Raw genomic sequence first — 14,453 nt, 5'->3', positions numbered from 1 at the left:
GTAATTTTGCACCACAATATGGATCTAGACAGCTACAGTAAATCCACCTAACCATTTTATATCATCCTAAATTCTGGGTTTTTCTGGGCCTAGCTGTTTTTTCTAATAGGTACCACACACTCCTGAGTATTATCTAACTTAAAGAACTGGTTATTATTTTATTCTTGTGCTTTCTTCATTATGTCTTGAATATCAATTATGATGTAGGTGAGAATGTCAATTTTTAGCAAGTCAAATTAATCCTGAATTTAATTTGATGCAGACAGTTTCACTAATAAAGTGAGTAATGACTAATGGTTGAAGTGTCACTTCTAGCTTGGTTTCAGGTTCATGTTCATTAACTCACAAATTGTGGTTTTTCTTTGGTTATTTTAGAGTCCAGTGATGGGGAGGGCCTAAGTTCCCTGAAGACGTCCCCGAGCAAAAAGGAGCGATACTTCTGGCAGTACAATGTTCAAGCTAAGGGTCCCAAAGGCATGCGCCTTGTGTTGAAGACTCAGTTGGAAGACCCTCATGTCCTCAATGAAGTAACAGATCCAGTTTTCAGTCCAGAATGTTCTGTGCAGGGAATAAAGCACAGGTAGGTCTCTCTATGATCACATGTTTGTAGTACGAATGGAACTAGTCTTGAGATGTTTACTAGATATTATGGTGGGGAACTGTTCTATTTTTAATTACATGTCAGATTTATTTTGTATTAAACAGGCAATTATGCATACAAAATTGTAGTGGTGCACCGATATGACTTTACCGATTACCGATTCGATTACAGATTATGAGAGCAATAATCGGCAGATACCGATTCAGTTACCGATTATAATGAAGAAATTTTTTTTTAAGTGTAATAATGCACACAATTTTTATTCCCATGTGAATTTAATAACAAGATTAGGTAAAATTGAGAATACAGTAATAATAACAGTATAAAAATATATAAAAGACACTATTAAGTCATTGCAAAGTGTAAATTAAATTAACTTCTATTTAAATATTTGTTATTGTAAACAACTTGAACTACAGTCTAATAATTGTAATTTACAATGAGTAAGTTTTTGTTGAGGAAAACTAGCATTATTATCGACTATCACATAAGGTTGCATTAAAAAATTACCGTTTAACAATGTAAACATGCTGCTTTATAATGTTCACTTGAGTTTATAGAAAAATGTTTCCACACTTCATTTTTTTCCTCCCTACTCGCCATCTCACTATAATTATATAAGAATGACTAAAAACCAATTCTAGCACATGTTATTTTATTTATGTTGACTGAATATATAAAATTATAAATACTTTTTCACTTTTCACGTCACATACAAATAACACAACAACGGATAATGTTACCAAAGACGCCCATAACGAGTTGGTAAAATGCAGTGATAAACTCTAGAAGGTATCGGGACCACAATTTTGAACCGCTACTACGACTCGAAAAGATCGATTGTCATAGAATCCACTGCAACTGTTTGTGGTATTTTGATTGCGTGACATCTATTTTACGTCTCTGGCTATAGGTAATGAACAAGGCCACTAAACAAACAAAAGACGAAACGTAAATAAACGTGTAGGAAAAATGTATTTTTTATTGTTCGAGGCAATGAGATTTATTAAACTTAACGAAATATCTGTAATTATGATATGACGGAGTTAGATGAATTTTGTAATACACGGCCCACATATAAATATACATTGTCAATATGGCTTATTTAATTAAATATAAACTGTGTTTGAAGGGACCTAGTCAACAATGGTCTGCGGCAATGGTAAATATTCGACTTTTGAAGTGCTATTGTGACGGCGCATGCGCGCCAGCGCCAGGAGAATTAGCGGCAATCGGCAACCGACTGAACTTAAAAATGAGCCAATAGGAGAGGCCGCTGGGCACGCTCGGCGGAGGTATAAAAGAGCCTCCTGGCGATTTCTCGGGGAGTCGGTCTGCTGCACTGAGTCGGAGCACGTATCGCTCCGCTTAAGAAATTTTCGCTACCCGCGATTCCGGGCTGCGGAATCGCGATTTGAAGTTGAACGTTCGGTATTATCAACATTTGGGACGGTAATTATCAAATTCATCAACGCGTCCGCGGTCCGGGAAACGACTTCGCGCGCGCCGAAACTTCGCCTGTGTGAGTGCTCTGGTGACTAGAAGTGTGGGGTGCCTACTGGTGCATCTCAACGCACTTCCTGGGACAGCCTTCACGCAGTCTGGAGACCGTGGAGCCAGCGCAGTATTCTCAAGGTAAGGCGCGGTCGCCTTGAGTCGGCGCCAGCGCATTGTTGGACTGCAAACTCCCCTCATCTTACGCGGTGATCCCTGCTACGAGACGTTATCGCAGAGACTGTGCCTCCTAATAGTAAATGTACGCGGTCCCCCCAGAGGTCCTGGGGGTAGAAATAGCCTACCGACAGAGTTTAGCCCGGAGCAAACCCCACCCTTATTGAATGTGTAGGCGGCATCTACGTGTTGTGTCGGATACCAACAATAGAGACTGAACGTGAAATGGACTTTTGTCGAGTCGGGTGCCCTTCGTAACGTCCTGCAGTTTCAATAACATTCTTATTTTTGCTAGTCACATTGTGTCTCAGAGAACTTTAGCCATTGTCAAGTATAAGTCTAATTTTATGTTATTGTTTTGCCTCAAATTCATCAATATTATTAAAATTTCTTTGAAAATCATAAATTGTTTATTTGTATTACAGGTTAGTCTCCTTGATAATATTTTAAAGTTATGGCAAACAGGGCCAAGTAATGTTAGGCACTCGTGTATTGACAAATATCATCTACCATTCAGTCAGTCCTGTGTTTGTAAACAAACGAGGTGTTCATTTACGTTTGGGTCACTCCAATCCAGCATAACAGTTGTCTGTCGTCATATTATTATTAGTGTGTTACAGCACAACAAATATTACGGTATTTCGTCCTAAAATCTGTAACAAAATATTACACGGTAAAAACCTACTTAATTACACCGGGACGTAAATAATCGGCAAAGTAATCGTTAAGATAATCGCCAATTACGATTAATCGGTAAGTACCCATTATCGCCGATTACGATTCATCGGTATCAGCATCGGTGCACCACTACAAAATTGTTTAAGATGACACAAAAAATATTTCATTTCCAAAAGTAACTTTTTTATAAGTAACTTGTAGGTGCATTTCCTTTCTTTCAATTCTTGGTGAAATTTTTTATTTAATTTTAATAGCAATGGTGATGAGTTGCCAATATGAATTGAAGTGGTTTTTCCAATTGTCCAACATAATCAACAAGAATATGAATTACAGGACTGTAAAAGTAAACGAAAACAACACAAACATTAGAATTTGCAGAGAGCCAAGCCATCAAATATTCATAGTAAAAAATGCTAAAAAGAGCAGAAACAGAGGGAAAAAATCACATTTGCAATAAACAGATATTAGCATGATAAATTCTTCAGAGTGAAATAGAAATGAAAGATGACAACGAAACAAATAACTTTTGATTGCGGTCAAAACAATTAGATCAACACACAAACAGAACAACAGTATAAAGGAACAAAATGAAAATTGGAACAAAGAGGATATTCAAAAATAAACAAAACCATAACTTCACAATTTTATGGTTTTAGAATGAGTTAGTGGATGGGAAGACACATTTTGAATTGTAACAGTCCATACCTCCGGATACTCACAATTGGTCTGGATTGCACATACATGAACACTTAAAGAAATTAGTTGTGTGCTGAAAAAATATTTAAGTTCCAAAAAAATGTTACTCTCAATGATTGATTGCTTAAATAAAGTCTTTCAAACACTTATTTAGTTTAACTGTTTTTTTATTTCTCCATTGTGAAAACTTTACAACTCACAATGTCCACCATCTTCAGATGATGAAAAAAAATGTACAGTACAAAAATACTAATTGGTTGAAGAAAACAATTTCACTTACTCAAAATAGATTTACTGTATGTTGGTAGCTACCAAAAGTGGAAAAATTACATACTGTTTGCAAGAAAAACCTTACTACACAAATAAACAAATGGATAAAAATAATCTTAAATGACTTATGCACCATAAAGCATGCAAATCATCAGGAATACTTAAAAAGTAGGAAATACTTCTCAAATACAAATACTTCTCAAAAAGAATAAATAGCTGTTATTTACATGGTATAAAACCTCACCAAGTACTAAATATGATCAGACAACATAATGAATCTTTAATACCCTGCCCTGAACTTGCAAAGGAAATTTTATGCTAGTGAAAAATCCTCAAGTTTGCTGGGAATCAATCATGGAACTTTTGTCCCACTAGCCAGGAGTCCTGTTCACTAGATCAAACCTTTGAACTACTTGCTACCTGTTCGAGAAGTGTAGTTAGTTAAGGGGCCCACCTTGTCTATGTGTTGTTAGTGAGGTGGAATGATAAGTGCGACACTCTGGCACTTTTAGTGTGATATTGGGTCTGAACTGGCGCGCAGTCTTCTTGTCTTGCATAGGGCAACTATGAGATTTGAGTGGTAACCGTTACATTATATGGTGGTTAAATGAAGATAAAGGTGTAATGCAGTCGCTCGAGTGCTTTCAAGAATCTGTACGGGATGTTTCATGCCTAAAAATTATTCTGAAAACTCACATCATCACCGTTTCACTCGTCAAAAATACAGTTTGAAAATGAAGCACATAAACAGAACTACTCATCTACTCTCAGGGTATTCTTAAATGCTTTTCATAAACTGACCATTCTATGTCCTGAGTAGTTTTAAAATCGCGTGGATTATTCTGAAGCTCTGCACACCGTGTATGTGCCCAGGTAGGCGGAACCCTTAAGTATTGTCATTTAAATTGTTTCCTTGATGTAGTACGAGGTACCTTTAGTTGCTACCGTCACGGGAACCAAGCAGGGGAGCTTTGGCCGGACTGCAAGCAAGGCCACGGGCAGCCGAGGAGTGTGACCGTCAACGTGATGTCAGCTCGTGTGGTGTGTTGCAGCGGTAAGGCGAGGAAAGGGGACGGCAATGACCTGACCCCCAACCCTCGCAAGCTGTGCAGCATCGGGCGAGAGCTGGACAAGCTGGCCCGCATGATCGACGACATAACCCCGGTCAGCGAGCTGCCGTTCACCGCACGCCCCAAGACCAGGAAGGAGAAGAACAAGCTGGCCTCCAGGTGTGCTTTTGTCACTTCTGCCGAACGGCTCTCCTCGGTTCTGGGACTAAATTTTAAGACATATTTGTTGTGGGCAGGTTTCCTCTCCGCTTCACTCCTGTGAAGTGTTAAAAAAAAGTTTAGTTTTATGTTTAAATTAGTTTTGAAAAATATTTTATATTCATGAATAATTTTATCAATTCAAAATTGGATTCAAATTAAAATAAAAACATGATTCGAATAAGCCTAATTCTTATAATTATACTCTACTTGATTTGAAAGATAGTTGGTTTAAAGTGTGTTCTAATCTAATGCACATTTTACTATGTTATACATATTTAATTAATCAATGTCAATAAAATGGTCACCAATAGCCTTACAATTACAATTTTTAATTATTACTGTCATAATTTTTATAGTTAACATTGTTGTAGTCAGGTAGATTTTATAAAATACAGTATATGTAATGGGGTCCTGTCATTTCTTTGTTGGGAATAGTTTTGAATTATGAAGAGTACTATTAGAATAAAGTAATTTTTTTGTATTAGCTGGTGAGAAATTATGTTGCTGGCTTATGCCTGTGGATTTCTAGGAAACAATAGCACAGCCAAGGCTGCTAACATTTTTTTTTTTGCATTGTTCAGACTGTATTGGTGTATGGCTGTTGCAGGGCATGCAGGCTTAAGAAGAAAGCTCAGCATGAAGCCAACAAGATCAAGCTCTACGGGCTGGAGCAAGAGCACAGTGAGTATCTATGATCTAGTCAATTTTAATCTATTCTAGCTATGTCCCAACCTCATTTTTTGACATGCCATGCATGACTTGCAGAAAAATAAACACCAATTTCCATATTTCTAAATTCAAAACTGCGAAACTTCTTATCAAACTTTATTAAGGAGGCACACAAATCACAAAGCAAACTCATTAAATTCCTTTATCCTACCCAATAATTTAAATATAAATAAAACCTTTAGAAAGAAGGAAAAAAGTTAAGTTTTTAATATCCAAAACACAAAGTGAAATCATTAAATCTGTAATCCTAGCCAAGTAAATTCAATATTCATTTGCATTCGTAAATTCGTTTAATTCTGTCACTGCCGTAAACTTACGGAAATATGTATTTCTGTCACTGAGGTAAAAAAAAAAAACTAACAGCGCTGTTGGTTCTTTGGTGTACTACCTACACAGTGATGATCGTGTCACTGAGGTTAACATCCCAAAACTTCTGTGAGCACATTTTAAAAAACAACCAATGAAGCTCCATCTTTTGACTTTTCTACAAACTGTACTATGCTCAGTAGACTCCTAAAACTTTAAATTAAGATACATATCTTTTTCTTTTCTGTGAACAGATTTTTGATTAAATAAAGTGTATGTTGCCTCAAGCTACGCTTAAGTTACCTATGAAAACCCCATGAAAATTTGTCTAGTAGTTTTGGAGATTAGCGTGTTCAAACAGACAGACAAAGTTTTCAAAAATAGTCTTAGTGTATTCTGTCACACTCCCTACATCACCTGCAAGCAGTTTTTGGCAAATGTACAGGCATGACTGTTCTACAGTTATATTATAGTGCTTGATTTTGTGTGTTTTTTTTTTTTTTTTTTGTTAAATAATGTGTGTTAAGTGTGATTTAAAAGTGTGTGTTTTTATTGTGGGTGAGATAAATGGGTAGGTAGATACGTAGGATGGTAGGCAGCAACATACATAGTTTCATCTTGTTGTTATTGGTGACAATTAGATCTAAGCATCCAGGCATTGTGTTAACTACAGTGTAGTCTGTTCATAATTCTATATTACAAAGAGTGTGAAACAAACAGTTAAGATGTTCTTTAAAATTAAAGCACCATGTTATATTTCAAGCCCTGGTCCATTAACACTGGTATCGAAACGTCTTGTGCTACACTTCCTTTCCCTGTGTGCTGTTGTGCTGGTTGAACCACAGAGCAGCCAGAGCAGTCTACAGTTGACTGAATGGCCCAAGTGTGTCTCTTAATCACCATATTTGTTGTGTTGTAAGCCACAAGTTCTAAAGGAAATTATGTATTGTACATCATTCTTGAGATATAGGCATTCTATAATGCACAGGGCATTCAGCACTGGCAAGTATATCTGTTGTTTGTAAACGCAAAGTTTTCTTGTAACAGGTTTTTTGCTTCAGTCTTTTTGCTGTTTGGTTTAAGACAAAAAATATATACCTATATATCAAGGATCAACTTTGCTACACAGCTTGTCGATTGCAGAATAAACAATCTTTATGTATTTTCGTGCCATCAAAGATATTTTAAAACATGTCAATTTCGTTCAGAATTCGATGTCAATTATCAATTTAGTTCAGAATTTCAGGAAAGCAGACCGTTGAACATTTTGTTTTGACAGGTCTCAACCATTTTAACAGATGCTAAGAATTTTAATAATCCCTTTATTTGTACAAAATTCCATTTGGCAGTGGCTGTCGTTTTTCTCCATTATAACATCATAACACATCTAAAAGTCATATAAACTATTGGAAACAACTTGGTATCGAAAACTCTGAAACTGCAAATAATTCAAGTACAGAGTACAGACGCTTCAAATCTTCAACATACCAAAAACATTTACCTCATAACCATAGATATTGCTGTACTTCAGTGCTTGTAGGTTTTTGGTCTGTTGTTGTAAACTTGGAAGTAGTGATGGGTTGGTTACATTTCTCGGTTCTCGGTTCCGCTGGTTCTCAGCAAATTAACCGGCTCAGAGATCCTTAAAAATAATTTCGTTATCGGTACCACGGAAAGCCTAACAGTGAAAATACAATAGACTCCCGGTAAAATGTTGTATATACCTTGGTGACAAACACGCACATGTCTTTTTAACTTCACTTTAAGCCCCATGTGGCAAGTGAACTGATGTTAAATCTTTGAACATTGCAGGCATCGCTGGCAAAGGGCAGTAGCGCATTTCCTTCCTTCAACGTTTTGTGCTAACCGCTAGCCCGTCCAGATGGAAAGATAATGCCAGCAGGGAATGTCTGAACGTAGAGTTCTTTGTGTTGAAATCCCGAACCTTTTTTGTTCTTTTCACTAGCAGACAGGGATGATCATTTCAACTAAAAGTAGACCTATAGAAATATTGAGTTTCCATGATATAGTCAGTTTTATTCTATACTAGCTTTGGGTCAATGGGATTTCCCATCCTCATTTTTTATGACTTTCCAAAATATTCTTTTAAAAATTACCAGAAAAAATAAAATTCAGTAATTTAAAGTTGTCTAATAAGAATTAACTGCAGGTATTTTCTACAACGTTTGCAGGTTTACATCACTTATAACTGGAGACCCGGAAATATTTTAACTCGTGAATTTTTGGAAAATCACCAAACACTATTGAAAAGTAGGAATATTTTTAATGAAAGTTAAATTTGATTTAAAAGGTATTTTGACTTTGGATTCCCACGCGAAAGTATTTGTAAATGATTTTAATCCAGAATTTTTGTATCCACGAAAGTCTGTGCATTTTTAGTTATTTAATTTTTTCTTATATCATAAACAAATAGCCACAAACACACATTAACAGTTGTATTCTGAATCATATAATTATATAGTACATTGCATCAGGTAATATGGTACACTATACAATATTCAGTGTTACAAATTATTGTATGCTATACCCACAGTTGTGGTATGTGACTATATATATCTCGGTTTCAGAACACTAGCATTTGAATAATTAAATATATAGCTTACTTGTTCACTGTGTTTTATTGTTATTAAATGTGTTCAGAAACTAATTTTGATACTTATTTAATACATATTTAATAAAAATGAGTAGATATTTTTATATCCATGAAATAATGAACGGATCCCTTGTCTTGCAAAACCCAACTTCCAAGAATACTGGAATTATTTATAACTGTCATGGGTCGTTTGGCTTGAAAATCTGTGGCTGGGAAAAATTTGGTTAACTTGGGTGGAAGTGCTGAGGCTGGCTTGAGCAGGCAGGTCAGAAGGGCATGTGAAGGGAAAAACATTCTGTTGGAGAGGTTATGAAAAAACTCAGCGCTGGAGTATTGAGAGAGCTGGTGATGTTAGGTACCATTGTGTCCTTGAAGGGTTTTAGAGCGAGGACAAGTGAACAGAACACAAAGGAAGTTTTTGTTTTGAATGCTGAGTCAGCACGGGACCTCTTATTTTCTTCCTGCTTGGAGGCAGCTTCTGCAGCACACCAGTGACTGGAGTTCATGTTGATTTGCATTAAAAATGTCTTAATGATAATCTAACATGTTTAATAACAATAAAACACAGTGAACACATACACGCACACGCACACACATTGCATCTAATGACAGGAGAAACTAACTGTACTACTTGGGGCTAGGTAGCTTGTTGGTGGTTTAAATTATGGTTAAGTGAGGTTAAACAAACACGCCATTTATTAGGGCAGTCTTGTATTTTTGGTGTGACATGAAATTGTGTAGAGGTTAACCTTAAACTGAGAACCGGGAACCGATTTTTAAGAACCGGAACTGAGCCAAGAACCATAGTAAAAAGAAAGAAAAATAGTAGACTGACACATCTCTTCTTGGAAGTGTTTGTGGGCCACAAGTAATGGGAGTTGTACACTATCAGATGTCTCCATGTTAATTTATAGCAGAGGAAAATGTAAATATTTAGAGGAACATAATTTCAATGGGAAAAATATTGCCTAACTATTATACCTATCAGTGAATGTGTGAGGTTTTTCTACTATATATTATTCTTCAAATATCTGTGAAAATGGATAAAATCCGTTAAATTGGCAGGCCTGCACTGTCATTTAATTGTAATGTTAGGTAAATATGTATATTCAGAAAGAAACTCTGAAAAAAGGCTCTGTACATGTGTTGGTCTTGCTCCTGGCCTGTCGTTCCCCACATCTTGTGCTAACTATACTGCCTAAAGTTTAATGATTGTGTACCTGAATGACCTGCAACCATGTAATTACTAACAAAATGTTGCAGGAGTTTGCTTGAGTTTGCTGCATTTTAGATTTTGTATCTTCTCTTCTTTTAGCTGTCAACCATTAATTTTATGAAAGTAAGTAAAAAAAAAAAAGGCAGACAGCAGTTCTAGTTGACCTCCCCCTTTTGGCCGCGAAGCATAATCGCACGGGCAATTGCAGGGCGACTGAACATGGGCATCGCCCAGCTGAAGCAACTGCTGGCTGCCAAGTTCTCTGCTGAAGACTCCGAGGCTCAGGAGGAGCTCACGAGGCACATGGACCGTGTCGTCAAGGCAGCCACCAGTAAGTACCTCTTCCGCGCCCTTCCTTGCTGTTTCGCAACTGCTGTGCCCAAAGGGGCACCACGTTTCATTTTTTTTTATATTACTGTACATTTCTCACACATATCGTTACTAAATGTCAGTTTCTATTCTCATGTTTGGGATTTAGTTCTGTAATTTATATTCTGATTCCATACAAACTAACAAACAGACAAAAATTTTTAAATATATACATTTGAGTTCTGAATAATGTAATTAGCCATTTCCTGCAAATTTTTCATAATTTCATCCACTGTACAGACTTGAAATGAATTTAGTATGTATCCCATATTAGTATAGATAATATATTTGCTAAGTGCTTTGCTTAGGCACTCAAATTTCGCATTGGACTCTGTACCATTTAGAATACAAACACCAGTTATTTACAAATGTTATTACAAATAAAAAATATTTATTGTTTACTTACAACTATTGTAATTATTAATAGGGATGGGATTTTCGAATCTTGGATTCGTCGAATATACCGAATCCTATGGATTCGAGGATTCGTAGGATCCGAGGTGGGATTCGAGGTGGGTTTTTAAGAGTTTAAGGTAGTAATTGAAAATTGTAGTGCTGGGTGAAGTTCGAAAATTTGGAACCGAACCGAACCCTTTTGTTCGGTTCGGTTCGAAACTTCTTAAAATATATTCGAAAAACCGAACGTCCGTTTAAAAAAAATTACGTTTTTCTAATTTTCTAACCCCCATTTGAGACCATTTACAAAACAGCACAACAAAATTCCATTACTTGTAATATTCCGACTTTTATCGCATAATCGTCGCCTCAACAGTTTCAAGCGCAGACAAAATTTAAAAAAAATTATTAATCGTCGCATAACTCGCATAGCATTTTTTCATATACACGCGCTTTGTTTTTTGTTTACTTTAGAGAATTTTGTATGCATTTCTCGTACTACGTAATATAAACTATCGTACAAATGCCAAAGGTATTGTATATTATACCTTTAACTATATTGCGTGTACGAGAAGTGTTGTAAAATCACCAAAGATTGCGTACCCCATACGTTAAACTAAAGCGAATGTATGAGAACTCTCGTATTTCGGCAAAACTAACGTGATCAAGTTAACACAAGACAAATGCGGTAGGAAATGATTATGTAAATTATGTATTTTAAATTACTGGGATGTATTTATTTTCTTTGGCCTTTTTGGTTATAACAGTCAGGTACTGAAAATATTAATTTAAGCTTGTGTATTAAAAGTACTGATCCAGTAATTATTACAGTACGATACTAAGATGACTAGCGTAGTCGCGGCAGCCATCATTATTTCTCGTGTTTTCTTTTTTCCGACGCAAATTTCTATAACCACACTTCGTTCTTACGTTAGGTTTACAATATTATTGTTCTTGAGGTGATTTTCTATGAGCAGGCTTACTGCGTTTAAGTTTTCCAAATGGAGAAAAGATAATGACGACCCAGATGACCCAGAACCACCAAAAAAATGTCTAAAGTTTCTTCGGACGAGCAGCATTCTTCCAAGAAAACAGCAACTGCAGTCAGCGGGTTTTGTAATGTAGATAGGTAACTTAATTCACATTCGACTTTTTTTTAATGTCCTACTAAAAAGTTTTACTTATTAAAAATGTTAGGTTATGTCTACCACAAAAATATGTTATGTGGCCTTATGCTGAATGTTCGTCATCTTTATAATATTATATTATTTTAAATGAAGGTTAGTGTACAATGAAAAAGGAAGATAGTCTTTTTGAAATTTAGATGGAACTTCATGAATTAAAAGTTGGTATATATATAAGCTAAGCTATATAATGTTTTAATTTTACATATAGCTGGAGAACCTTTCTTTCACACCACTCAGTTAAAGACCAAAATGCTGGTCATCGGTTCATTTTAATTCAAAACAATTATTTCTGTATGAGGTTCGGTTCAAAATATTTTTGCTATGGTTTGATTTAGTTTGTTTTGGTTTGAAACCAGAGAACTGAGGTTCGTACAGCTCTAGAAAATTGTATACCTAAACTATATTATAAAGATAACAAAAATAGCACAAACATAAGATAAACTACGCTGCATTTTGTCAATTAGCATAACTGCTCGATCGTTTCCAACCTTCAAAATATAACATTGCGGAAAATAAACGTAACTTTTTTTAAATGGTGTCTGTTATAAAAACGTATTTTATTGAAAACATAGGAATAATTAATTTAATAGAGAATTAGACAGATGCAAACTTATGTGTGTGGTTTTTGAGGTTATTTGTCTCTATTTTATATCAGGTGTATGCACTATGCGCTTATTTTATAATTTTATAAATACACATGTAATTTTTTTAATACATAGGCTTATGTAATTTTTTAAAATAAATGTTTGATTTTTTTTAATAACATGTGGTGAAGTTTAGTGTGGGACTGGGATTCGAGATTCGATGACAAACACTGAGGATTCGAACAAGGATTCGGATTCGACCAAAATGTGGATTCGTCCCATCCCTAATTATTAATAATCAGTTGATTAAGACAGGGCACTTTATTTTCACACATAAATTTTCGGTATTTCTAAACTGTGACAAAATTGTATTTAATCATTGAATTAAAAAATGAAATACTTATTAAAACTAATTATGGAGGAATCTGAAAATATTGGGTTAAGTCAAGCTGGGTTGAGTCCACACTTCATAATCGAGCCAAGCTCCAGTAATTGCAGAAATTTTAGAATATAATTTTGTGTTCTTAGTGTCTGTTAATCTACCATTAGCATTGTATTAAAGTTATTATATGTCTTCGAGTTAGTCATTTGTGTCAAGCGAATAAGTAAAATAAAACTATAAATTATACCTGTGTATAATTTCTTTTAAAACAGAGTATTTAATTCCCACTTGATTCTGGAAATTTAAATAGCTGTGAAGGCCTTTGAAGTCATGGAAAATCATGGGGTTTAGTGAATTAAAAAAAAGAGAAAATTGAAGGTTTTTTTTTTATATATGTATATAAAAAATCCCTACAATTTTCTGGATAGCAATTTTGAAATAGAGCATCTTCTCTAGGGGGGAAAAAAAAATACAAATTCTGTTTTTAAACTTACTGACATGTTTTCAAATTGTTGTTTTAGAGAGTATTGTGATAAATCAAGTAGGTAGCCATTTGTTCGCCATTTTAACAAGTTGTTAGGTTAAGTTAGTTCGATTATGGATGGTGAGGAATATGTCAAAAATCATGTGTATTAACTATAACCTTAAGAAAACAAAAAAAATGTAAGCAATCAAATGTTGCACGCTTGACCTTTGAAACCATGGAGGTATTAGTTTATGGAATGATTGTTCTGAATTGGGTGGAAAAACAAATCGTAGCTGTACAAAGGCTAATATGCTATAAATTTCTTTAATGGGAATAGCTTGAAAATAACTCACTAGGACGAATCGTAAAGTGCCATCATATATAATGAATATTGCCAAACAAAGACAATGCCAACACATCTGCAAGAAATGAGGGTTAAACTTCATTATAACCAAAAATTGTTTTGATATGCAGAAGGAAAAATAAGGGAGAGGGGGGTTTAGAGTTTGTTTTCATTTTTGACTAGAGTAACATGGTAAAGATTGTATATGCAGACTCCCTTACTTCTTACCTCCATGTTTAAAACACGAGGAAGGTTACTGTTAACATGAGATTTTGATAAAATAAACCCTTACAAAGCAAAAATTAAGGTTACACGTGAGTAGTATCGGATAAATACCAGTAAGTATTTTACATATGTAAGTTCCTCTTTTCTAGGGTCAGAATAATAATGGTCAAGGTTAGTAGAGGGAGGTTGCCTCGGTCCCGTAAGCGCTGTGTAGCTAGCCGGCCGAGGGTGGGTGACGTCACTAGCAGTCCCGCAGCTGCCGGCCTGCCCGTTATCTGTCCGCCGCGTCCGGCCACAGCAGCAAGTGTCGCGTCTTCAAATAAACTCATAGATCAAACACGTTGTTAGCACTATTACAACGATCCTTCCATAATTGTTCCATTACGTATATTTATACTCTGCCTAATACTGATATGGCTGCCATTATTATAAATATTATTCCCCCCCCC

At 35.5% G+C, this 14,453-nt stretch overlaps 1 protein-coding gene across 2 annotated transcripts in view; it reads left to right on the top strand.

Moving 5' to 3' along the window:
- Positions 1-14,453, top strand: part of LOC134530402 (protein CREBRF homolog) — a 60,761-nt gene that overhangs the window by 20,383 nt on the left and 25,925 nt on the right. For both annotated transcript variants that reach the window (XM_063365197.1, XM_063365196.1), the window contains exons 4-7: positions 376-580; positions 4,969-5,145; positions 5,795-5,868; positions 10,261-10,383. In XM_063365197.1, the coding sequence (XP_063221267.1) occupies positions 376-580; positions 4,969-5,145; positions 5,795-5,868; positions 10,261-10,383 (579 nt within the window). The remainder of the gene's footprint in view (positions 1-375; positions 581-4,968; positions 5,146-5,794; positions 5,869-10,260; positions 10,384-14,453) is intronic.

The sequence above is a fragment of the Bacillus rossius genome, chromosome 3, assembly GCF_032445375.1.
Source record: "Bacillus rossius redtenbacheri isolate Brsri chromosome 3, Brsri_v3, whole genome shotgun sequence".
Lineage (NCBI taxonomy): Eukaryota > Metazoa > Arthropoda > Insecta > Phasmatodea > Bacillidae > Bacillus > Bacillus rossius.
The sequence above is the reverse complement of the archived record's forward strand: the minus strand, read 5'-3'. Positions and strand labels throughout refer to the sequence as shown.